The 26,731-nt window shown below is 37.2% G+C and overlaps 3 protein-coding genes across 4 annotated transcripts; 2 read left to right on the top strand and 1 right to left on the bottom strand.

The window, feature by feature from the left end:
* The first annotated feature begins 757 nt into the window (after window positions 1-757).
* Window positions 758-1,392, top strand: LOC149381336 (thionin-like protein). Its single transcript, XM_089600837.1, has one exon. It carries the CDS (start codon window positions 852-854, stop codon window positions 1,251-1,253), a length of 402 nt encoding a protein of 133 aa, XP_089456963.1. The 5' UTR covers window positions 758-851; the 3' UTR covers window positions 1,254-1,392.
* Window positions 1,393-1,555: 163 nt separating this feature from the next.
* On the bottom strand, window positions 1,556-6,761 carry LOC149381335 (pleiotropic drug resistance protein 2-like). The gene is made up of 7 exons (XM_089600836.1): window positions 4,449-6,761; window positions 4,258-4,361; window positions 4,019-4,172; window positions 2,937-3,933; window positions 2,618-2,845; window positions 2,106-2,532; window positions 1,556-2,021 (listed from the first exon to the last, which is right to left on the bottom strand). Exons 1-7 carry the CDS (start codon window positions 6,541-6,543, stop codon window positions 1,749-1,751), a joined length of 4,278 nt encoding a protein of 1,425 aa, XP_089456962.1. The 5' UTR covers window positions 6,544-6,761; the 3' UTR covers window positions 1,556-1,748.
* A 13,550-nt stretch (window positions 6,762-20,311) lies between these two features.
* Window positions 20,312-23,392, top strand: HDA9 (histone deacetylase 9). 2 transcript variants are annotated; one of them, XM_089630826.1, is made up of 14 exons: window positions 20,312-20,473; window positions 20,652-20,764; window positions 20,885-21,002; window positions 21,086-21,160; window positions 21,246-21,465; window positions 21,559-21,622; window positions 21,743-21,835; window positions 21,910-22,018; window positions 22,385-22,434; window positions 22,538-22,628; window positions 22,712-22,782; window positions 22,875-22,959; window positions 23,030-23,096; window positions 23,163-23,392. In XM_089630826.1, exons 1-13 carry the CDS (start codon window positions 20,437-20,439, stop codon window positions 23,053-23,055), a joined length of 1,152 nt encoding a protein of 383 aa, XP_089486952.1. In that variant the 5' UTR covers window positions 20,312-20,436; the 3' UTR covers window positions 23,056-23,096; window positions 23,163-23,392. The 2 variants fall into 2 exon arrangements, with proteins under 2 accessions (XP_089486952.1, XP_089486950.1); XM_089630824.1 differs by having other exon boundaries at window positions 22,861-22,959.
* Window positions 23,393-26,731: the final 3,339 nt, after the last annotated feature.

The raw sequence follows: 26,731 nt of genomic DNA, 5'->3' as shown, positions 1-26,731 counted from the left end.
GGATCCCTCCGGTAGAACCCACAAAACCGGAAGATCCCTCCAGTAAAACCTACAAAACCGGAGGATCCCTCCGGTAAAATCCACAAAACCGGAGAATCCCTCCGACCAAGCTTCCATAACTTTGCACATTCAAAATCTTATAAATACCCCTTCACATTTTCAGAAAAGAAGAGCCAAAAAAATTCCAAGAGAACAAAAAGCTCTCAAATCTCACAAACCTCCAGAAGGTCTCAAAACTCTCAGATCTCCCAAAATTTCCAAAAGCTCTCAAAACACAAAAAAAAAATCGGAAAAGATCAAGAACAACAAAGAAGATGAAAAATTCAACAAGAACGCGAAGAACGCGAATAACACAAAGAACGTGAAGAACACGAAGAACGCGAAGAACATGAAGAACGCGAAGAATGCAAAGAACGTGAAGAACACGAAAAGAGTGAAGAACACGAAGGCCGACTATTGGCGAAGTGGCGAGGAGTCGGAAACAACTTTCCGGTGAGACAAAGACGACGAGAATAGAAGAACTTCACCACACCTAACCTACGTGCGGTCATAGAGTCCGACCCTATATTGAACCACGGACGGTTCTGCATGTTAATTCAAAAACGCGATTAACAAGTATCACATGTGTTTTGCAAATAGTAGTATGCTTTACAGTGCTATCTGAGAAAATGTTTAGAGAAGTTCTGAAACTATTTTGATTGAATAAAGAAAAGGAAAAAATAAAAAAAGGTTTAGGGACAAGGGATATAGGTGTAAATTGGGCAAAAAGAAGAGAAAGGAGAGAAATGAAATTAAACAAGGTGGGCGTGGGTGAGTGAAGTGGAGTAAAGTTAGAAAAGAAAGAAAAAAAGATGGTGGAGGCGTGGTGGGGTTTGGCGGCGGCGATACCGGCGGTGGTGTGGGCGGGGCAGGCGGCCCGGGGGAGGCGGAAGAAGGAGGCCGGGGAGGGGGAGGGGGAGAGGGAGAGGGGCGGCGGCGGAGGTCGGGAGAAGAAGGAGGAGGCGTTCGTGTGCGAGAGGGTGTGCAGCTCCAAGCGGATGCTCCACAAGGTGTCGTCGTTCTCCAAGGACCCCGTCCCCGACACCTGCGCCACCGTCTGCGGCGTCTCCCTCCTCGACGCCTGCGCCGACGCCTGCGCCCGCAGCGTCTGCCTCATCCCCCACCAGGTCCCCAACTGGAACGACATCTGCCTCCGCCGCTGCCAGTCCGAGTGCCTCCGCCTCTCTCGCTCCTCCTCCTCCTCCAACCCCTAGCTCTCCCTCTCTCTCTCTCTCTCTCATCATGTACTAGTATTAAGCAATCCCTACCTCTCTCTCTCTCTCATCTTGTACTTGTTCATCTATTTTGATATTATGAATACCAAGATCGCCATTCCCAGACCTCCTTCCTTTATTTCTACGCCTTTTGTTTGCGTAACAGGCTTGGATTGATTCAATTTTCACAACAATGTTGTTTGATTCGATTTTGTAGACGACTTTTCCGTTTCTGGTCTTTAGTAGCAAGCATTTTACTGGTAAGAATCAGTTCAGGGGAACATAAAGATGAACACAGTTGGTGACTATTGAAGCATTTCTTATTATTATATTTGGTATATCGAAGCATTTTTTTTTCACACAAAACTGTAGATGTTCTGTACAGAGACAAAATTTAAATACAAATTCAATCCAAGCAAAATTTACGAAACGAACAATAAAAAATCGACGACATCAGCTATTCTGTTGTCCGTATAGTACAACTGTTGATGAAGATCATCTTCTTTGGAAGTTGAGGAACTTGATGCCGTACGCGAAGACGAAGAAGAAGAGAAGAACCCAACCGACGTGAGCTAAGACGACCGGGATGAGGAAATCGTGGTCGTACCCCAAGCTGTTCTTCAGGAACTCATTCACCTGCGGGTTCTGAGCGCCGCCGGAGAGCTCAACGCGGGTCGTTATATCGCCGAGCTGAGACGCAAAGATTCCGTAGATTGTCCACGCGATGGGCGATCCCCAGTAGTACCACCTCCACCAGATCGGAATCATCTGAAAAATTATTATTTTTGGGTTTCGTTAGTGTCTGTGGTTTAAAATTTAAATAAGAGAAGAAAGAGAAGTGATGGTATGTACCGGGCGGGCAATCATGAAGCCGGAGAACAAGTTCCAGAAGCTGAGGAAGAAGGACATGACAATGGCGGCGATTTGGTGGCCCGGGGTGAGAGCGACGACCATCATTCCGTACATGGAAAAGTACGTGAAGCACATGAAGATGAAGTAGTAAAAGTAGAAGAACTTCTCGACTTTCCACTCGTAGCCGATCATGGAGTAGAGGATGATGGAGTACACGAACGTCTGGACGAGCACGTATATCGTCTCTATCGCCACCTGTGCGAAGGCGTACGGTAGCTCCGAGTACATCCCCGCCGCTCTCTCGCGGTAGAACACCGTTCTCTCCACCGAAACCACGGGCTGCACCGCCGACGCGTTGCTGGCTCCCAGGAACAGAATGGCCGAGTACGTCGCTCCCAACAGATTGATCAGGTCTTTCTGGGTGTCACTGTCAACACAAATTATTACCATTAGTCTGGTGATTGTTTGTACATATATGTGTGATGAGATGTGATGCTGAAGAGAGTCCTTACACTTTTTGTCCTTTGTCCCAGAAGATGACTCCGAACAAGACACCGATCATGACTGTCATGAAAAACCGAATGGCGTTGAATTTGGAGTTCCTCCAGTAAGACCAGTGTTGCTTCCAGAAGCAAGCCTTGCACTGAGTCGCGAAGCTCGTGGAGTACTTTGTCGGGAAATATAGATCCTTTGAGCCCGGTTTCGGGGTGCTCAGCTCCTTTATCAGCTCTTGGTTCCTCCTGAAAAAAAACATAACAAGACCATCCATTCAGTAATGATGCACATAAAACAAAAAAGAGACAAAAGAAACAAAGAAACATTCCAACCAACCTGTAGAGGTCAGAGTTGGCGTAGATGTCTGCAAAATCGACGTTGAGCTGAGTCTCCATGGCGTTGGAGCTGACCTCGAGCATCCAGGTGGCGGGGTTATAGCCGTCCTTGATTCGCGGGACGCCGGGGATAGCCTCGAAATACTCAACAAGCTTGTGGGAGCGGCGTCCGAGCTCGCCGGCGTAAATCACCTGCCCTCCTCTCTTCATCAGCAAAAGCTCGTCGAAGGCCTCGAAGATGTCGATGCTGGGCTGGTGGATGGTGCAAACGACGGTGCGTCCGGTGTCGACGGTGTTCCTGACGGTTCGCATCACGATGGCCGCGGCCCGAGCGTCGAGCCCCGAAGTGGGCTCGTCCATGAAAATGATGGAAGGGTTGGCCACGAGCTCGACGGCGATGGTGACCCTCTTCCTCTGCTCGGTGGAAAGGCCGTCCACTCCGGGGAGCCCCACGAGGGCGTTCCCGATGGCCTTGAGCTCCACGAGCTCCATGACCTCGTCGACGAACATCTTTCGGGTCTGGTTCGAGACGTCCGAGGGGAGTCGGAGCCACGCGGAGTAGAGGAGCGACTCGTGGACCGTGACGTGCGGCGAGTGGATGTCGGTCTGCTCGCAGTAGCCGCTCACGCGGGCGAACGTGGCCTGCCTCTTCGGGTGCCCCGAGATGCTTATGTTCCCCTCGGTGTACCCGCCGGTCTTCCGACCCGCCAGCACGTCCATCAGGGTGGTCTTTCCCGCGCCGCTCACGCCCACCAATGCCGTGAGGACACCTGGCCGGAACGCCCCGCTCACGTCCCTCAGGAGCTGGAGCCGATCGCCTTGCTCCTTCATCTCCGCGGGCATGTCCACGTAGTAGTTCACATGGTCGAACGCCAGCGAGAGGGGCTCGAACGGTAGTACCATCCCTTTCTCGACCCTGCCCTGCACCGCCGACCCTTCTTTCTTCTCGGATTCCTTCGGTTCCTCGTCTGTAATCACAGTCTTCGTGTCTCCGAAAGCTGAGGATTATCATTTGAAAGAAAAAGTCAAGAGGATGAACATTTGAAGAAAAAAAGTACAATATATTGTGTATTATATACTTACGGCTCAAATAGGTGAGCGCGAGGACGAAGAAGACGTTGAAGATAACGGAAAATCCCATGAGAGCTCCGATGCAAATCCAGTACCAATATTCCTCTTTGAACAATCCTCTCTGGTCCAAAAGGACCTTCCCCACCGTGCTGTTTATGCCTGCGGGCTGTGACGTGAAAAGAACATTAACAAGAAGTTAGCTTAGATTATTAGAATGGAAACATCAATTCCCGTCCATTAAGAGAACTTACAGCGCTCCATCTTTCATCGAGAAACTCATTTATGGCAATTGCGTTTTGCCCGTACATCATAGGAGACACATAGTACCCCCAAATCATCCACGGTTTGATGTCATCTGCTCAGACAAAAAAAAAAAAAAGAGCTAAGATACTATATATACAGCTTGTAATCTTTGCAAACGGAAGAAAGTATAAAATCAAACCTTTGGCGACGATGTAACCGCCGAGGACAAAGACCAAGAGCAAAGTGAAAGATCCGATGGTGTTTGCGACGATCTCGTTCCTCCCGAGGGCGGCTATGAAACGGAAGAGAGAGAGAGCCATCTGGTTGACTCCGAAGAAAGCCAAGAACTGCTTGAAGAACCTGGCGGGCGAAGGAGCGAAGCCGATGGTGTAATAGGTGAGGATGATCCAAATCCCTGACTCGAGAACGGAGATGGGAATCCTGGTGACCCAGATGGGCAAGGCAAAAGCCCAGGCTGGGAAGAAAAAGTTGTCCCTTTGCTTGTAGAACACGGGAAGCCTGAAGATGGTCATCGCCAGCTCAGCCATCCCGTTGAACATCACGTTTATGAGACTGAAGAAGAGCGCTCCCCAGAACTTGCCTCCGTCCTCCACGGTCCCCACTTTCATCTCCGTCCTCAGGAACACCGTGAGCGCGATGATGGCCATGATCGTGATCTGCACCGTCTTGAAGATGTAGATGAACGAGTTCCGCTTCATGAGCAGCCATTCCCGCGCGAACCCGGCCTTGAAGAGCTCCTTGTTCGACAGGCCGTACTTCTCCTTGACCAGCGCCGCCGGGTGCGCCGACGCCTTGTCGAACGCCACTCTCAGCTCCTCGCTCACGCTCTGGCCCACGTGGAAGGACTTGAATCCCCGCACGAAGTCCTCCACCGAGACGTACCTGTAAGGCCGGTCGCGGTCGTGCCAGTACTGCCCTTGGTCCTTTTTCGAGGTCACTTCCTGGAGAAAGTCCGCCACGCCCTTCCTCGGCGGGCACCGGAATCCCATGTGCTCGAAGAACCCGAGCACGTTCTCGCGCGGCCCTTGGTACACGATGTGGCCCTCCGACAGCAATATGATGTCGTCGAAGAGGTCGTAGGTCTCCGGGGCGGGCTGGAGGAGCGAGATCAGCATCGTCACGTCCATCACGTGGACCATCTGCCTCATGAACTTCACGATCTGAAAAGTCGTCGAGCTGTCCAGCCCCGTCGAGATCTCGTCCATGAAGAACGCCTTCGCGGGCCCCACCAGCATCTCCCCGGTCGTGACTCGCTTCTTCTGCCCCCCCGAGATCCCGCGCCTCATGTCGTCCCCGACCATCGTGTCGGCGCAGATGTCGAGCCCCAGGATCTTGAGCGCGTAGTCGGTGATCAGGCTCGTCTCCTGGCCCTCCACCGCAGTGGCCTTCATGAACGCGTCGATCTCTGGGTCCGGCTTGATCCCGGCGGCCTTTTCCCGCCGGGAAAGCTCCACCAGCAAGTCGTAGCGGGTCCCGACCCCGAGGCACCGCCCCGAGAAGTCGAGGGTCTCTCGCACCGTCATCTCCCCGTGGTGGAGGTCGTGCTGGCTTATGTACGCTGACGTCCTCTGCGGCACAAACTCCCCGAAATCGTGGCCGCAGTACGTGACTTTACCCTCGAGCCGGAGATCGTCGTCGAGCTTCGCCGCGAGGGCTCGAAGGAGAGTGGTCTTCCCGGAGGCGGGCGGGCCGAGGAGGAGAGTCAGCCTCGACGGCTTCACGACCCCCGAGACGTCTTTCAGGATCCGAACGGGCCGTCTCTTGGACGGAGCGAGCCCGACCAGCGAGAGCGCCGACTCGGCCATGTTGAGGGACGAGTTGATGAGGGTCGGCAAAGCCCGCGAGCCCTCGTACGCGTCGCCTTCGACGGTGAGCCCTTCGAAGCGGACTTCGACTTTGGGGACCTCGATCCCGACGCGGTCGGACCTTCCGCGGAGCTTCTTGAGGAAGGTCTCGTTGTCGTCTTCGACGACTTTGAGGATGCTGTCCATGAGGTGCTTCTTGTCGCGGGGCCCGAGTTTGGAGACGTCGACCTCCTCGCGGACGGCGCCGGTCTCGGACAGGAGCATGCCGCGCCGCATCCGGTGGTGGGTCGGGAGGCGCTCGATGGCGGCCCACCGCAGCTCCTCCTCGTCGTTGTCTTCGCGGGCGCTGCCGCGTGTGAACGCGTCCGGGCCCGCGCTCCACATCTCCCGCACGCTGCCCGACCGCCAGCTCCGGCTGCTCGTCTGCCGCGCCAGGTCATCCCCGGCCAACGCAGCCGCCGCCGACATTAATAATTATTAATATTACTTTCTCTTCTTCACACAGACTCTACTTGTTTATTTGTTTCTTTGTTTTGTTGAGAGTTGAGACAGAGAGGGAGAGAGAGGTGTTTCACTTTCAGGTGAGGATTGGAATGGGAAAAAAGGGTTTGTTTATTTATAGATGAGTAGAGTTTCAGTGATTAGAGAGGAAGGAATCCGGAAAGTTTTGTAGTGGACAAGGGACCTAATTAGAAATGATAGTTGTAATCATAAAAGTATGAATAAACGTGTGCTTTGTTAACAGACTATTTTATTTGGGTCCACATTTCCTTCTAGAAATCGTTTGGTCAAAATGAGAGCGCTGAGTGAATTGTTTTAACTTTTTAAACGTGAATAGAAGACGCAGATATCTCTTTAACAATTGCTTGGCGCGTTTCGCTAGTGTTTTTTGGCTTGGCGAAGTCTTGCTTTTTTGACCGTTTGATTTAAACTTTTTTATGAATGTTCATTTTGCGTTTTCTTATGTTTTTAGGTCAACTTATTATGCCTCTGGAATTTAAGACTCGTTTGCATAAAGAGAATACAAGTGCTGTATTTATTATATAGTTTTTTTTTGCTTTACAGATTTATTACATTATATTTATGCAAATTGAGTTTTAAAAAAATAAAGCTATCATTTGAAGTTTGTTCAGTTGGAAGTCGACCCATTATGTATATATATATAAGTGGACATACCACTCTATATGTCATTATTTTTTCCTCTGTAAAGTTATGAAACTCAATTAAAGAATAACTATTTTTAATGAAGACATTTCGTTGCTGTAAAGGCTTTAACTTGTAATGAGAGCAAATCAAAATTAGAGAGAGTTTATCAAGTTTCCACAATGTGACAAAAGATCAAAACAAACAAAGATTACTTGTAGACGTAATATCCTTCTGACAAACATTTATTGGAATCGTGGTATTATTAGCTTATTTTTTGTGGAGAAATCATGCTATTATTAACCTGTAATACAAAGTTTACGTTGAGAGTCTTGAGACTCGATGTTCAGCACAAACATTTTCTTTGCGGATATTTCAAAGTATGGAAGAAAGTTAACTTTTATTTATTTTAAGAGAAATTGAAAACAGCGAAAGCCTCGAGTGAAATTTTCAACACGTTCTAGAAAGCAGAAATAGACCGGTTGGCAAGGATTTTACGTTACCCCTCATCGTACGTATTTTGCAAATTGTGGCTCTTTTTTTTTCACTCCATGATTGCGATCAGTTATATTGTTATTGTAGATTTTTTTTTTTTTTTTTTCAGGGGATTGAACCCACGACCTTCACACAAGAGCTGGTGTGGAATTACCACTAGACTATGCTAGGTACCACATATTGCTATTGTAGATAAATATACGTGTATTCGATATTTAGATTACGTTTTTTTGGGATCAATCATCACTGTTACATCCTGAAAGAGTTTTTTTTTTAATTTTTTTTTTTTTACTTCAGAACGACATTCCATCACCGATCAAATGAGAAATTGGAGGAAAAAAGAATGAAAACCAATTTTTGTAACGCGAAAAATGAATTTTTGAATGAAAATCTCGACTTATAAATCTGATAATAATAACTTAAATATAGTTATTAAAACTCTCAGTTCCTATAAAAATTTGCAAAAGTTAGGCAAGTATATTAGCAAGTGCCTAATTTTCAAAGTTCAAGAACTAGTAGTGCCAAGATTTAAAGAAAGAAAAAGAAACACCGATGTGCCAAAAAAGTGCTGTAAAATTTAGAAGAATTTTGATACCAGTGCAGTTATCAATGTCTATTCAAATTATTAGAATGTCTTTTAGTAAACCTTATCGTATAATTTATTTTTAGGAATTCCTTTATATTTTTCTTAGGTACTTGATTAGGCCAAGTTTGACCGTATAATATATATACAGGGTTCCGCCGGTCACGTACGTTTTTCATCTAGATGGTCTTCTGAATTATTCGCCAGCAAGTTTCCAATTAACTTATTATTTATTTTCGTATAAGGTGGGATCTACCAAAATAAAGAAAAATGCCATTTTCCATTTGTGGAAAATTGGCTTCAGTGTGACAACCCAGACTTGCCAAGTAGTTCAAGAATATAATTGATTTTTAACTGTCCCAAGTTAATGATATATGTATATATATATATATATATATATATATATATATATATATATATATATATATACACACACACACGAAGCCGAGAATTTAGATCTAAGGGGTTAATATGAAAAAAAAAGTTCAGAGGTGGCTAATTTATAAATTATTAAGGTAAAATAAAAAATTTTATGAAAATGAAAAAGTACCAAATTTTTTTTGAAGGCAGGCTGTAGCTTCGTCATTATATATAGCTTTTTTTTTAATACGTATTTTTACTTTAAAAATTTACAAATCAATCACCCCTCGATTTTTTTTCTTCGCATATTAGCCTCATAACTTGAATTTCTGGTTCGTCCATATATATATATATATATCCATGTAACATAGTTAATAAGAACTTAAGCCCATTCATTTTTTGCTACTACATGTGTATTCGTGTGATATGGCATGTGGTGTTTTATTAACTTGACTAGTTTTAGCATCGCGCTACGCGCGAATGATTTTAGCATATTATAAATGATAATAGAAAGTAAAATTTGTAGAAGTTAATTTGTGTTATCAAGATTTGTAAACAATGGGCACCAAAGAAACCGACAATTAAGAAAAAACCCTTAAAAATCATGAGCGAATAATAAAATGTAAAAAATGTATTTTGTACATTAATTAGACTTTCATGGGTAAATAAGACTTGCGTTCGCTTTCCAATGAAATATGGAGACACATATAAGGTGAATGAAAATAAATATCAAAGAGAAAAAGAAAAAGAATTTAATAAAGAAAATATAAAACTAACATGCACTCAAAATAATGTATGTTATTGATATAGGTTACGTTTTGTTGAGATTAAAAAGTCTTGATTTTGTTTTTAGAAAAAACTAAACTGTTTATCCGGTGATTGGCAAAACTGTTTTTACAAAAAATTTCAAAAACGTTTTTAGATTTTGTACATGAGATGGAAAAGCTAGGATTCTTAGCTTTTAGAAAAAGTGTTTTTAAGTTTGCTATATAAATTACTGTAATATCATCGTACAAAATATTATTTATATATATGTATATAAAAAGCATATCAACAATTATTTTTTAATTATTAAGAACATGTCTATTTTAGTCTTTTTACTATAATATATTTATTTTACCAAACGCTAAATCAGTTTTTGTTATTAGCAACAACTGTTTTATAAACAGTTTACCAAACACTTTGTTATTTTTTGAAAAAAAATGTTTTTTATAAAAATTTTTTAAAAACAAAGTTATATCAAACGGGGCCATAGTATAATATAGCATCAGTAATTATGATTATAAAATACATTAAAAAAATTATACAAAATATATTGATGAGAGAGGGAGGAAAAAAAACAATATATATAAAAAATAAAATTTACAAAATAGATTGGAAAAAAATTTAAAAAAAAACGAACCTATTAAATATGGAGACACATATAAGGTGAAGGGAAATAAATATCAAAGAGAAAAAGAAAGAGAATCTAATAAAGAAAATATAAAACTAACGTACACTCAAAATAATGTATGTTATTTATATAGTATAATATAGCATCAGTAATTATGATTATAAAATAAATAAATAAAATTATACAAAATATATTGATGAGAGAGGGAGAAAAAAGACAATATACATAATTTTTTTTTTTTTTACAAAATAGATTGAAAAAAAAAACCAACCGAAAGGCAAAAAAAAAAAAACGAAGAGACAAAGACAAAGAAAAAAAAACCTGAACAACAAAGGCAAAGGCAAAGGCAAAAGCAAAGGGAAAAAAAAAAAAAAAAACCCCCGAAAAGCAAAAAAAAAGGTCGCCACGTGTCGCCTCCTGGCGATAACACGTGACGGCCCCAGAATGAAAGAGGGAAGTGGAGTTCCTCTTTATTATCTATGTTATAGATTTTTTAAACAATTACTAATTATTATTATTAGTCTATAATATTAGTAACGATTGGAATTCATATTCATTGCAAACAAATTGCTAATAAATATTGAAAGTAATTAATAATTATAATTTATAGCTCTTTCATTTACTTCTTAGAGGAGAGAAAGATCATTAGAGGAAACGAGTGGAATTCATGGCTTGATAGCAGACTATTCATAATAAATATTAATAGTTATCATTTTTTTTTTTTTTTTACAAACGTTGATGCTTGAAATTCGTAGCTCTTTCATTTACATCTCATAAGAGAGATACCATTAAAGAAACACTAAGGAAATGGAAGGAAAAGAAATGGATGGATTGTATCTTTCCAAAAACTTGATTGGTATGTTAAGAGGAAAGATTAAAATCCATCCACTTGTTGTTTGGTATAAATAATAAAGAAAAACATGACTATTTTTTATTATACTAATGACATTAATAACTCTTTTATTATATGAGACCAAATTGTGTAATTTATCCAAAAATAATTTGAACAATATAATATATATTTATATATATATATATATATATTAATATTTATATATTATAAAATATGTGAGTAAAATAATTATATTGTCTACATATCAAATATATAATCAAGGTACATAAATAAAAGTATATAACATTAATTTTAAAATTATGTTTAATTTTTACTCATTTTTGTTTCACATCCAAAATAATTTAGAAAATAAATTGTGTATAAAATAATTAGATACTATGAAATTGCATCAATAAATATTATAAATGTAATTTTCATGAATGGATTTCTACAATTCTTCCAAAATGGAGGGGAAAGTTTTTTGGTGGGTCCCACGGATACAAATCCATCCCTCCATTTTTTTCTCTTCCTACCAAACAAAGAAAATGCATAATCCATCCCTCCAAATCCCTCCTATATAATCCATCCCTCATATTTTCTCTCATACCAAACAAGGCCTAAGGATAGTATCTGTGACTGTGACTACGACGAGACACAGGGAGCGTGTCCATTATTAATAATAAATTCTAAGTCACAATTTTATGATATATAGATATTTCATTCCAAAGATAAAAAAGACAAATATTAAGAGACTAAATAGCCGAGACTAACTAAATAACACTCAAAATATGGTATTCTTTTACAATTATTCATTGTTTAACAAAAATGAACTTCTTTTTTATACCCAAGAATTCTTTTTTTGTCAATAATATATTCATAATATAGACAACAACATTAAGGCTTAATCCATATTCTATGAAATAAATAAAGAGATTTGTAGTTGACTAAGCTTATTCAAATTTAAGAATTTCATTTTGTCATACATTTCAGATTATTTTGATTTCTAGTCATTCTGCTTAGATTATTTTGATTTTTAGTCATTCTGCTTATGTGGCACATTGTTTATACCATTTTTACCCTTATTAATTAGTTAATATAATTTATTTTCGAAATTAATAAAATCTAATTTATTATTCAAAATCCCTAATTATTAGGATCTCATATATATATATATATATATATATATATATATATCTCTCTCTCTCTCTATTTTCACGTTCACTCTCTCCCTCTCTCTCTCTCTCTCTCTCTCTATCTCGTATAGACAAAGGTCAAAAACATTAAAAAAAAAATAGCCTGGAATATAATTAATGGCAAAATGTAAGCTTTATGAATGCTGAATTAAAATTAATCGAGGCATGATTAAATTTAATGAAAACTGGAAAATACAATTCATAAACACTGAATACAAAACAAAAACAAAAACAACTTGGAAAAATTCAATCTAAGAACACAACTGATCTGTTTTTGCAAAATCTGGTAGAGAAATAGAACTCGGCACCAATGTCATTGAAAATCGCCTGAATAACAGATTCAATACAACAAAATAAAATAAAAAAATCCTCAGCAATATAGGAGATCAGAAAAACAGAGAAAAAAAACGAACGAACTTTGAATTCAGCTGTATTAATGAAGATCGCTGTAGGAATTCGTTAATGAATTTGCCGACGACTGAGAATCAACGCAAACTCGGAGAAGGAATGCGAGAATCGGAGCAATTCGTCGACGACGAGAAGGGACGTCGAAACTGAAATTGACGATCGAGGAAAAAACATAGGAATTCGAAACTGAAGGAACGCGAGAATAAATCCGAGCAATTGGTTATTTTGCTATACCTAATAAAATTATGGCTATTTTGCAAAATTCATAGTTTGCATCGACTAATTCATACAATTTTTCTTAATTATTAAAACAAAATATGAAATAAATTATTAAAACAAAAATTATATAACTACGCGTGTAACGCGTATCTATAAGTAGTATATATATAATATGTCTGCTCCAATCCGAGGTACTTGACCTTAGAGCAACTTTAACGGTGCAAATAAAGGACTTGCTAGCAATTTTAGAAAAATTAAAGCTAGTTGCTTACCATTGTTGCACTTTTTTTTCATTTGCTTAGTTAAGCAAAGTAGCTCAATGGAGCCAATTGCTCTAGCAAAACAAATGGGTCCCACTCTTTTTTAAACAAATGAGAAATGTAGCAAGTGTATATCACACTCCACTTTCTCCATGTGAGTGTATCTCACTCTCTAGTTTTGGAAGTGAATTTGAGCAACAACCATGATTTGATATTTTTAGCATTTTTTTTTTTTTTAAAGTTACCCATCCGGATGGCTTAGCTAGGAGAGTAATTGACTTACCAATGGAGAAGAATATTGTTGTAGCTTGAATTGCTTATGTGGCATGGTAAGCTAATTTGACATTAGCTAACCATTGAAGATGCTCTAATAGTCGGATAGATAATATGCCTAAGTTGCCAACATATACATGCACGTGGTTATTATTATTATTATATAAGTTTTAATTAACCACAATCTGTAGCATAGGTATATAATAAAGCATATAACAAAAAGATACCGTTAAAATAGTACTGAATTCATATCGAATGGTCTCCATGATCAAATGGCTAATCGTAGTCATGATTATACTACGGCTTAGGCCAACTCTGGCAACTACAAGTTTTTCTTTAAATCTCCCAAGTTAAAAATCTACTTTCATTATTTAAAAACTAAAAAAATAGTCTGAATTAAGATAACAAGTATACGATACAATACAACTAGTCAATCATTAACCTTTTTTTTTTAAGATTTAGCTCAAATTTCATTTCATTAAGAAAATTATCTATCAATCCGAAATTAATTAAATTAACTATATAATTAATTTAATCAACTTCGGTTTGGTGAATTCTTTTCTTAATAAAAAGAAACATGAGCTATTTTTTAAAAAAAGTGTGAGCTATTAAGCTATTGGCCTAATTACCTTTAAGATAAAAAAATATACGCTATATTCCCATCTACACTCTTGCCATTCTCCCTGTCCCTAAATCAGTCCATTACGAGCTTGATAGACTTTATGCAAAGTTCTTGTGGAATGACAAAGATAGCAATAGACACCACTGGGTGGCTTGGGACAAAATTTGTAGACCTTTATCCTATGGTGGATTGAATATTAGGAGAACATGTGATATGGCTGAGTCTCTTCTAGCAAAAATGGCGTGGAAATATATTACAGAGAAGAGCTTGTGGACTAACTATATGAGGAATAAATATGAAAATATTAACCATGCAGAGGGTGTGACTAAAATCCGACACGGTGGCTCTAGTCTTTGGAAGAAAATTAAGAATATTATCCCTGATTTGTTGGATAATTCTCAGTGGAATATTGGGTGTGGAAACTCCCTCTTTTGGATGGACAATTGGTGTGGATTAACTCTCAAGTTTCTGACTGCGGACTCTGATAATCTTAAGCTCACCGTGTCGGATGGACTCCAAGATCAACCCTTACTAGATCGGGTAAAGTCTTTTGTCCCTTTTGATATTTGGTTGCAAATCCAGTGTACGCGTCTTTCTGATAAATGTGATAATCTTATTTGGAAACCTCACGAGACTGGGAAATTTTCCGCCTCCAAATATTATTACTGGAAGTTCTATCCGAGAACAGATCTGAGTAGCTTCGCGTGGAATGTCAAACTCTGGAAATCACATACCCCGACGAAAATTTGCTTCTTTGTTTGGAAATTGTGGTACCATGCCATTCCTACGGATGATAGAATTAATAAATTGGGGATTCCGCTGGCCTCTAAATGTCATTGTTGTGAGACACATGAGACTGAAACGATTAATCATCTTTTCTTTACTAGCGAGTTTGCGGAGAAGTTATGGCAAGTTTTTAGTGGGATTTTTAAACATCTGAACAAAGAGATTACTATTCCCCACTTTTTTGAAAACTGGTTCATGGGCAATGTAAAGAATCAAGAGGTTAAAAGCAAAATTCAGGGAGCATGTGTGACGTTATGGGAAATTTGGAAGGCACGATGCCTTAGCCACTTTGACGATGGAGTCATGAGTAGGGACAAAACCCAGCGCAGCGTTGAGCAATATATTTCTCTTCTACTTCTGGCTAATCCGAAGGGAACTGATAAGAAAATCCGTAGCGATGCATGGCTTTGCTGGAAGCCACCAAAGGAGGGCCTTAAACTGAACATTGATGGTGCTTTTCGTAATGGATGCGGGGCTGTTGGAGGAGTCATCCGAGACACAAGAGGTAAATTTATTTGTGGATTTGCAGGTCCTGCCAAGGTAATAAATAGCCTGGCCGCGGAGACAGAAAGTCTCGTTACTAGCATTCTTAATCTCTCGGATCTTTGGCCAGATATCACTAGCATTGAGAGTGATTCAAAAATCCTTGTTGATTCTCTGGTTGGGAAAACTAAAACGCCTTGGTACATCGAGTGTCGTTGGAACATGATTAGGGGGGCTATAATGAACATTGATATTAGCCATGTGTATCGGGAGGAGAACATGGTGGCTGACTCTCTTAGCAAGTTTGGTTTTTCTCTACCTTGTTTTACAATTTTTGATTTTGATAGTTTACCCGTTCATATTCGTTCTTTAATTGTAAAAGATTGCACGGGATATAGATATCATAAAAAAATTGTGTAATCTATGCCTTTTGCCTTCTTATTTATCCTTTTTCAGTATCTTTGAATTCTTATATTGTAACCACGGTTAAAATTCTTATATTGTAACCACGGTTAAAATTCTTATATTGTAACCACGGTTAAAATTCTTATATTGTAACCACGGTTTTCCTCCGCCACAAGTGAGGGCTTATCAATAAAATTCTCGTGGTGCCGTCCACTTTTATAAAAAAAAAAAAAAAAAAGTTATTTATTTAATATTTACATAATAAGATTATAATTTAATTGAAAGTAAGATCAAATTGATACATTTTATTTTTTCAAGGCATTGCCTTCAACTATGTTATATAACTTTTATGGTGAAATTTTATCTAAGATATGATGCAAGTCAAATGGGACATAAGGATGATGTATAATTTTACTTGAGAAAATGGCGGTATAAGTCCTAATATTTTCAGAAATATATACTTAAATATTTTTTTTTCGCGGCAAAAATATCATTATCATAATTTTTTGAATTTAATTTGATTTAAAAGCGACAACGACTCTTTTTGTAATCGTTGTTGCAAAAAAGAGTCGTTGTTTCCTCAATTTACTTTAATTTTAATTAATTGAACAATTAAACAAGTAGCCCAATAGCCCACCTTGCTTTTAAAAAAATAGTCAAAGTTTTATTTTATTAAGAAAATAGCCATATGCCGAATTAAATTAATTAATTGTTTAGACTAATTTAATTTACTTAATTAAATAGTCCACTAGGCCGAAGTAAATCAAATTAACCTAAACAGTTAATTAATTTACTTCTGCCGGATGAACTATTTTCTTAATAAAATTAAACTTTGGCTAGAAATTTAAACATAAATTAATTTTTATAAAATAAAAATTAAGTTTAAATTCTTTGAAATAGTATTTTTGTCTGTTTTGGAGTCAAAAGTTCGTTTTCGATATTTTGCAAGTAGGATGTCCATTTTTAATAGTTTTATAGTCTACATTATGATGTTTATCTGTATATATACGTATTTCTTTTTATTATATTAATTATTATTTTATATTTCGTCGATTCTTTTTTTCTTTTCTTTTTTTTGGTAAGAAATTTATTTTTTCAACGACATTCGTTCGCATGTTCCGTTTATATATTTTTTTTAATCCGAGAGTACTATCACAATATCATCTATCATTGACATCTTGAATATTATTTTCAAACTATTATTTTCAAACTAGAAAACTAGTATGACAACTATATGTAAAGGATGTCCTGAGCTCCTGACAAGGATTTTAACCCAAAAAAAAAAAAAGTCAATAACTCTACCAACAATATGTGAAGTTGTGAACCCAATCAGCAGTTTACTAGAAAAACTGGTCTTTTTCCGCAAAGACCAGCCAAACCGATTTCTAGATGTATTGACTTATATAGGTGAATTAATTTTAAGTTTTTAACATCCATCCAACAAATACCCTTTTTTCAATAAAAAATTTATATATTTTCCAGCTTTACTCTTTATATGAAAAATCTAATGTTTTAAAAGTCAACTGGATAACGCAAAGGAAAAGTTTGGATGCTTTGTTTTGGATTAACTTCAAGCACATATAACGTGACCAATTATATGTTCACATGTACACACAACTTAAGTGGACATTTAACAAAAAAAAAAAAAAGACCTAAACTAATTAAAAATAAATTAGTGAGATAAGTTCTAAAGACAACTATTATTGAAGTTCAGGAATCCATAGCATAGTTAATAAGAAGTATAGCTTCTTCAACTTTTAACCACGTTCTGCCACGTGGTGTTTTTTTTTTTTTTTTTTTTTTTTTTGCCTGAGCCTTCCTTCTTCTTCTTCTTCTTCTTCTTTTTTTTTTTTTTTTTTTCAATTTTGATTTTTTTCCCTTCCAAATATCAATATATTTTGTATAATTTTTTTATGTATATTATAATCATAATTACTAATACTATATCAATAACATATATTTTCATTTATTTTTTTCCCGATCTTTAATTTTTTTTCCCTCTCTCATCAATATATTTTGTAATATTTTTATTTCAACTTGAATCCTGGTGCCGCCAGGCAGCGATACGTGGAAGCCATTTTTTTTTTCCTTCCGATTTTGATTTTTTTTTTACTTCCGATTTTGATTTTTTTTTTTCTTTCCAATTTGATTTTTTTATATTTTTTTTATGTATATTATAATCATAATTACTAATAATATATTATATTATATCAATAACATATATTATCATTTATTTTTTTTCCGACCTTTAATTTTTTTCCCTCTGTCATCAATATATTTTGTATTTTTTTTTCCCAACTTGAATCCTGGTGCCGCCAGGCAGTGACACGTGGAAGCCATTTTTTTTCCTTCCGATTTTGATTTTTTTTTTACTTCCGATTTTGATTTTTTTTTTTGCTTTCCAATTTTGATTTTTTTACCCTTCCAAACATCAATATATTTTGTATCTTTTTTTTTATGTATATTATAATCATAATTACTAATACTATATTATACTATATCAATAACATCTATTAACATTTATTTTTTTTCCCGACCTTTAATTTTTTTCCCCTCTCTCATCAATATATTTTGTATATATTTTTATTTCAACTTCAATTCTGGTGCCGCCAGGCAACGACACGCGGAGCCATTTTTTTTCCCTTCCGGTTTTGATTTTTTTTTACTTCCGATTTTGAATTTTTTTTTCCTTCTTTCATAAATATATTTTGTATAATTTTTATATGTATATTAATTTCTTTCATCCCTCTCTTATCAATATATTTTGTATAATTTTTTAATGTATATTATATTTAATACAATTAAAAGTCTAAACTTACTTTATTTTACTTATTTTTCTTTTTCACTTTTTTTTTTTAAATATTGCTGACTCGCGCGTAGCGCGTTTTTTAAACTAGTCTCCTTAGAGGGAAGTATCATTGCTTCCCGAATTGTTCCGATGAAGGTTCTACAACCAGACATCGCTGAAGCCGCTACCATCCTCGAAGGCCACATGTCCAACATCAATGCTATAGCCATCTTTGAAGATTTAATTAAAGATGATGACAATTGTGAAATTTATTTGATGCGATTGCCGATAAATCTTTAAAAACTTGCCAAATTAGTAGAACATGCATTTATGCCAGTTTTTTGTTGTTGTTTTTTTTCCTTCGGATTGCACACTAAAAAAAAAATATTATAGTAATTTCTTTAAATAAAAAAATCACAATTTTTTCTGAACTTTTAAAAATTGTAATTTTTATCATAAAATTTTATCAATTTATAGATTCAAAATTATATAATATATTTATCAACAATTATTTTTTCTTTCAAAATTTTCCCTCTGACTGCAATTCTTGACTCTGGGATTGCATGTGGGCATAAAATTTAATTAAATAATAATTTTATACCATGAAGACCATAATATCGAATTAAAAGCAATTAACCAAAGAAATTAAGACCTAAATTACTTTCCTTTGATGCTATGAGCGATGTATTTCTTGTGACAACATTTACTTCACAAAGGCTGACACTTTTTTACGCGTCTTTTTTCATTCACTTTATCCTAATATTTTTGAAGCGGTGTGTTCTTCGCCTTTGTCTTTAGAGGCGAACGTTTTGTTATATTTGTTGTTACTTTGAGTTTGCTGTTTATGTTATGGAAAAACTGTTGTTCTACATGATGTTGAAAAACATCAGTCTACAACATGAGACATTTGTTTTACACGCCAGTATAGTGACGTGGATTTTTGCAGACGGTTTTTTTGTCTGATTTGCTTCCGCGATTTTGCTGATCGTCTAATGAGCGTTCACCATTTGCATTGGGAAACCCTAACCAATGACACTACGCTGGAATGTGTCATATATAAGGGACGTTTTCCCTCTTTAGTTAGGCAATACCTCTAGGTATTTTCCCTGCTCTCGCCATCGCCAAAATACAAGTCCTAGGTGTGATTTTATACTCTATAGTTGACAGTCGTTGTTAGAGTTTTGTCACAAAGTTGTTGTTTTTGTTTATTCAGAATATTGTAAAACACATATTGTTATCAACATTGTTGAAAACACTTGGAGAGTGTGAGTAAAAGTGATGGAGCTCAAACATAAGGAGAGTTTGAGTTAGAAATCTATAGTGTAGTTTGAAGTCTCGAAAACCTGTAAGTTGATCATCCATGATTGTCCGACGCTGTATTTATTCTACCATTTAGTGTAGTTATCTTTTCATTGAGAGTATTATCCTTACAAAGTAGGAACGATTGGCCGAATTGAGTTACCAACTCTCTTGTTTCTTTACTTACAATTTATTTGCTTTTGATATTTTGCTAAAACTGCTAAGTCGTGTCATTACGTGTTTTACATCTTTAGAAACATCACGATAAACACTAGATCTACTTTTTCGATTTTACTTATTATTTTTTACGGTTTACAATTTCATTTATTTTTTATTTTCATATTCTCCCTAACATAAATACTTTTTTTTTTAGTATTTTTTGTTATTTACACTTTTATTGTACCTATTTTATTTACTGTTTCATTTTAGGGTTTTTTTTTTTTTTTTTTTTTTTTTTCTTTTCATGTTCACAGTGCATTTAAAATAGGGAAAAATTGTCTGAAATTTTTTAAAAAACGAGGTATAGAAAGAAGGTCTGAAAATATGGAATTTTGTAAACATTAACATCTTCGAAAGACATATTTGTAGAATTCCCGTCTATTTTAAGAGGTCAAACTGAAACCTTATGAGGCCCAGACACCCCGAGGGCTGGGGGCGTAGTATTGGGCCGTGAAATGTGCCGCTACACCGTAACCCATACGGTGCGCTCTCTCTCTCTCTCTCAGAATGGCGAAAGATGAAGCTCAACGTTCCCACTGACCCAACCAATCTTCTTCTTCTTCTTCTTCTTCGCGCGCGCACTCTCTCTCACTCGGTACAATGCGCTCCAAAGACAGAATATCTTACTTCTACGACGGTTTGTCTCCCACTACCTCTCCGTCTATTGCTTTCTCATTTCAACTTGCTTTAATCTTCTACCCAAAGAATATGGTTCACCTCTTATTATGATTCGCATTGTACTTGGCGTTTATATGCCAAGAAAACTTCTGGGCAGACTAGAAATGGAAGTTTTATTGTCGGGTTTGGGTTTGCAGGGGATGTGGGCAATGTTTACTTCGGACCAAACCATCCAATGAAACCGCACCGTCTCTGTATGACTCACCATCTCGTCCTCTCCTACGATCTCCACTCCAAGATGCAAATTTATGTACTGTTTGGTGCTCTCATCACATCACATCACTTCACTCTCTTTCTCATACAAAGTGTGTTGTTCCCTTTGCTGTTTTTTTCGAGATAATAAACTAAGCACTTCATTTGGTTTCATCAGCGGCCACACAAGGCATACCCTGCGGAGCTCGCTCAATTCCACTCCGATGACTACGTCGAATTTCTACATCGGATCACGCCCGACACTCAACACTTGTTCTCCAACGAGCTCGCTAAATGTATCATCATCATCATAACACTTGACCTTGCTTGTTAGTTCTTATCACAACTTATGACTCGTCATATCTCTCGCTTTTCCCAGACAATCTCGGAGAAGACTGCCCCGTGTTTGACAACATGTTTGAGTTTTGTCAAATTTATGCCGGTGGAACGTTAGGTGATTGATTGGCCTAGCTCTAATCTAGGATAGCACACTTTTTTTTTTTACTAAGTAGAAAATGAATCGGGTGATTTGGAAGCAGATGGTGCACGGAGATTGAACAACCAGCTTTGCGACATTGCCATAAATTGGGCGGGCGGATTACACCATGCCAAGAAGTGCGAAGCGTCCGGTTTTTGCTACATAAATGACCTTGTCTTGGGGATCTTGGAGCTTCTGAAACACCATGCTCGGGTTTTGTACATCGACATCGACGTGCATCACGGTGATGGCGTCGAAGAAGCATTCTATCTTACCGACAGGTGGGTTATATAAAGATATGATATAACACTCTTGCAATGCCTTTGAACTCTCTGATATAATCTCCGCACTTGATATCGAACGTGTCGTGTCAGGGTTATGACTGTGAGTTTTCACAAGTTCGGAGACATGTTTTTCCCCGGAACAGGGGATGTTAAGGTGACTCACTTTTCGACCCACCCACGCTTTGTTTTGTCTGACTGCTCGATTGCTCATTGCTCTTGCTTTTTTTTTTTTTTTTTTTTTTTTTTTTTTTTTTTTTTATAATCGTTGAAAAAGGAAATAGGAGAAAGAGAAGGAAAGTTTTATGCCATCAACGTTCCACTCAAAGACGGAATCGATGACCCAAGCTTCACCCGACTTTTCAAAACCGTAAGTTTTGTTATGTGATGTTAGGATGTCTTGTATGCTTGTTAACCGTTTTTTTTTTCGGTCCTTGCTTGCAGATTATTTCCAAGGTTGTGGAAACATATCTCCCCGGAGCCATAGTTCTCCAATGCGGAGCAGATTCACTAGCCGGGGACCGCTTGGGCTGCTTCAATCTATCCATTGACGGTACAATCTGTTTTTGTGTTTTTTCAGTAATAAAGGAAACAAAAAGGAAATCCCTCCCATTTTTCTTTTGTTTGGATGAAGGAAAATAGAAAGGAAAGTAGGAGAATTACTAATAAGTGGATTCCATTTTCATTTAAAAATTGGGTGGAAAATGAAATCCATCCAAATTCGTACATGTAGGGCCCACATTTGTGTCCGTATCCTCAGTTTCCCCTTTTTTCTCTCTCATTTTCCATGACTTGTAAATTCAATATAGAATTTTGATATACCCTCCTATTTTCCCCATCCATTTTCCTTTTTCGTCGCGTTTTCCGGGTTCCAAGCGGAGCCTAATAGTTGGTTATTCTGAGCGGAAATTTGTTTCAGGTCATGCGGAATGTGTCGGGTTTGTGAAGAAATTCAATTTGCCCTTACTGGTATGAACATAATCACAATCACAATCATAATCATAATCATAATCATAATCATAATCATAATCATAATCATAATCACAACATCATAAAATCACATCATTTGTAGGTAACAGGAGGCGGGGGATACACCAAAGAGAACGTTGCTCGGTGTTGGACTGTTGAAACGGGGGTTCTTCTCGACACCGTACTTCCCAATGGTATTCCAACAAATAGCCCATCTCTCTCCTAAATCAACTACGTTATCAATTTATTTATTTATTTATTTTTATTTTTTTTGCAGAAATCCCAGACAACGAGTATATCAAGTACTTTGGGCCAGAATATTCATTAAAGATCCCACACGGCCACATAGTACGTCATTTTTGCATCCGTATTCCATTTTTTTGCTTCTGTGATTATTTTTATACAACATTTTTTTCGATGGTGCAGGAGAACTTCAATAGCAAATCGTACCTGAGCACGATAAAAGTTCAGGTTTTGGAAAATCTCCGATACATTCAACATGCTCCGAGTGTGCAAATGCAAGAGGTGAGTCAGTGACACAGAAACATGTAGTGATTCATGTTCGTGCTAATGATTAGTGAATTCGAATCCCTAGGTTCCGCCGGACTTCTACATCCCTGATTTCAATGAAGATGAGCAAAACCCCGACGAGCGCGTGGATCGTAAGCCTTTTTTTGTCTTTGCGTAATTTTTTTTAGTTCTGATATTTATGAATTTTTGATGTGCAGAGCACACACGGGACAAGCAAATCCAACGTGAAGACGAGTTTTATGATGGCGACAATGACAACGACCACAACAATGACAATTCATAATACGTGTTGTAGAGTTTTGAGTTTGTAAATACAGATTCCTCAACACCACGCTGGATAGAATTTAACGTGTCAAATAGTATTTTTTCTTCTATTGTTGATTAATTTTTCCAAATTTTCGAAATTAGAATCTAGTTGCATTATTTATACTCTGATTTTCTTGACTTGGTGACTTTGAAGTTTGAACAAACAAAAGGAGACGTGACCAGGGTAACAGGTAACGGTTGCCAAGGCTCGGAGAGCTCAGACTCTTCTCGTAGTTGTGTTTATTTCCTATGTTCATCTTTTGCATTTGGACCGTGGACATTAATGCTTTGAATGCGCTTTTTCGGTTCTTTTGAAGCTTCTATTAGGAGGATTAGTTGCTTGTGTTTTTACAGGACATTGTTCAGACTCGTGTCTCGATACATGTTTTGATTTTGAATCCATGGACACGTACTTATCTCTCATATTTAATTCCGGTTCCAAATAAGACATGGTGATGTGACTATCTAGCAAATTTATAGTTTAGGTTTACCAAAATAGTCAAAATTTTTAAAGTTGAGGTAAACAACCCAAAAATATTAAAAATCACCAAAATACATTTTCAGGTACTCTCCAATACCAATCTCATCATTGCACTATAACCTAAAACGCCAAATACACCTAAAATACGAAGCTAAAAACCCTAGCCCAAATGCCGTCGTCTTTGTCGTAGTTGAACTCACCCTCGTTGTGGATCTCCGTCGCCACCACCGTACCTCGAGTATCCTCGATCTTACCTTCGATCTCCGATGCCATCGCCTTCGGTCTTTGTCACCTTCACCATTAATCTCTATCACCATCGCCGTCGAACTAGGTTAATCAAGGTAAATTTCGGTTGGTCGGTCTTTATGTTCGTGTTCATGTTGGTGAACTAGTTCTCCCGGGATTTCAAAATAATTAATTCAGGTGTCCAAAATTTTAATCCACTGTTTTTGTGTGTTATTGACTTGTTTGAGGCCTTCGGTTCTTTTCGCTCGTGAGAGTTCTATTCAAACTCCTACTATAAAGACACTTCTTGGAAGGCTTATGAAAAATAAGATGCGTTCTACGAGCAAAGTATAACACGGAAAGAAGACTTGTTTCATTCATTAGAGTTTTCACATTGACTTGTTTGTTGTGTATTAGTAATCAAAGATGGTTGTTGGTTGTTTGTGTGCTATTGACCAAAAGATTATGCGTTTGGTTATCAACTCAAAAACTGTTTTTGAGTTTTCAAGAAGTGAAAATAGGAAACAAAACTGGAAAATGTGTTTGGTAAAGTGTTTTCGGAAAAAAATTTCAAAAAATTTTGAAGTTGTTTTGGAAAAAAGTAAAGAAAACTGAAAACAAATAAAAGGTGTTTTTGAAAAAAAATTTCTTCTCTTCTCTCCTCTTTCTCCTCATCTTCTCTTTTCATTCTTTCAAAAACAAAAATGAAAACTATACCAAACACTTTTTTCAGTTTTTTCACTTTCTCAAAAACAAAAATGAAAACTGTACCAAACAACTTTTTGAAAACAACTGCAAAATAATTTTTCAGTTTAAGTACAAAAATTAGAAAATAGAAAACAAAAACTTTTTGAGTTAACTACCAAACACTTAATATTTTGGAAAGATAGATTAATATTTTAGATCTTGAACATACAAATGGAAGACTTGTTTGACGTGTACTAGTAATCAAAGATGGCCGTGGCTTGTTTTAAGGGAAATTAAAGAATTCAATTTCATCTACAAATTTTTCTTGTTCTAATTACTATATAAAGATGCACAATTATCTACATAACCGATGGCTCCAAACAACTCAACTTCACAAAAAAAAAAAAAAAATGGATAAGAAGTTTGGACACAAAATAATTACTTTAAAATAATGAGAAAGTTGGTTGACGAACATGAACGTGAACATAAAAAACAGAAATTTAAAAATTAAGAAATTCTTATGAAAATTAAAACATACAATTTCAAAATCGATTAATGGACTGAAATTGAGTTTGTGAGCTGAAGAAATTGATCAAAATCACGTCACTACTACAAATTCACATTTCTGATGCGGAATGGTATTAGGTGCGACATGTCACACCTAAATGTCGCACCTAAGCACATATTAGGTGCGACATGTCGCACCGGATACTCATCCAGATGACTAAATATCTTGGTAATGTTTAGTGGTATCCGGTGCGACAGTGTCGCACCGGATATGAGTCTGTCGCACCTAATACTTTTAGATGCGACGCTTGTCGCACCTAATACTTTTAGGTGCGATGCGTGTCGCACCTAAAGGTTTTAAAATTTAAAACGGTCAGGAAAATTCCCCCGAACTTTTAGGTGCGACTTTATCGCACCTAATACCTTTAGCGACGGACTTTGTCATATTAATTTTAAAGGTTTTAATATGGATACCATTAGGTGCGACATGTCGCACCTAATACCTTTAGCGACGGACTTTTAGGTGCGACTTTATCGCACCTAATAAACTATTAGGTGCAACTTTTGAGGTATTTGGTGCGACAATCGTCGCACTGGATGCCTATATTTGTTCTAGTGCGTACGATTTCTTTTTCAAAATGAAATCATTCAAACAACTCAACTAAACAAAAAACAATGAATTAAAATTTTGGACACTGGATTAATTATTTTGAAATCCCGGAAATACTGGTTCACAAACGTGAGCACGAACATAAAGACCAAAAATATAAAACTTGAGAAATTTTGATGAAAATCAAAACAGATAATTTCGAATGATTGATGGACCGAAATTGGGTTTGAGAGCTAAAGAAATTCATCAAAATCACTTGCGATTTGTTTTTTTTTTTTCAAAATAAAATAATATATACCTAAACATGAGTGAGTATCTTAGTATTTCTACATTATAAGTGACTACTATGCAATAATCTATGAAGCCTTGACCATTTTGCTAAGGAATTAGTTTAAATTGGCTTCTTCATACAAAATTCCTTTAGTTTAAGTAATTATATATATATATATATATATATATATATATATATTTATATATATAAACCAAAGTCTTAGATTACAAGCATAACGCAAAGGAAATTCAAAAACTTCTACAATAAAATATGAAAAATGGACTACAAACATTCATAAATACAACAAAATAATTTATGGGTTACCGTCTATTCAGGTAACTCGTCATTATCAAATTACTACACGAATCACGAGCGGATATGCCCGTCTTCGCCTGTTGAAAATTGCGGTTTTAGGGGTCTTGCCCGATTGTGATCCACGCAAAAGGAAAACCATATCTTATATCTGATATTCATATTTGAAGAAAATTCAAAATCACTCCAATTAAAGATCGGACGGTACAAAAACCAGATCTGATAAGTCTGAATTATTGAAACATAATTAAAATAAAAAGCAAAATATAAAGAAGAAAATAAAGATAAAAAATACTTTTCCTAAGTCGAGAGCACTCCATTGGTCGAGATCACCAGAGTTGAGATAAAATTCTTGCTTAATCGCGCG

This window comes from Urtica dioica, chromosome 11 (genome assembly GCF_054948205.1).
Source record: "Urtica dioica subsp. dioica isolate 48M chromosome 11, U.dioica_male_clone48M_v1_H2, whole genome shotgun sequence".
Lineage (NCBI taxonomy): Eukaryota > Viridiplantae > Streptophyta > Magnoliopsida > Rosales > Urticaceae > Urtica > Urtica dioica.
This window is presented reverse-complemented; position numbering and strand designations above follow the sequence as displayed.

Bases quoted from the DNA above. Each gene is read 5' to 3' on its own strand.
- LOC149381336 (XM_089600837.1), top strand. From the start codon at position 852: ATGGTGGAGGCGTGGTGGGGTTTGGCGGCGGCGATACCGGCGGTGGTG.
- LOC149381335 (XM_089600836.1), bottom strand. From the start codon at position 6,543: ATGTCGGCGGCGGCTGCGTTGGCCGGGGATGACCTGGCGCGGCAGACG. The intron at 4,362-4,448 runs GTTTGATTTTAT...TTGTCTGAGCAG, and splicing joins CGGTTACATCGTCGCCAAAG to ATGACATCAAACCGTGGATG. The intron at 2,846-2,936 runs GTTGGTTGGAAT...GTTTTTTTTCAG, and splicing joins GCCAACTCTGACCTCTACAG to GAGGAACCAAGAGCTGATAA.
- HDA9 (XM_089630824.1), top strand. From the start codon at position 20,437: ATGCGCTCCAAAGACAGAATATCTTACTTCTACGACG. The intron at 20,765-20,884 runs GTACTGTTTGGT...TGGTTTCATCAG, and splicing joins ACTCCAAGATGCAAATTTAT to CGGCCACACAAGGCATACCC. The intron at 21,466-21,558 runs GTGGGTTATATA...GTGTCGTGTCAG, and splicing joins GCATTCTATCTTACCGACAG to GGTTATGACTGTGAGTTTTC.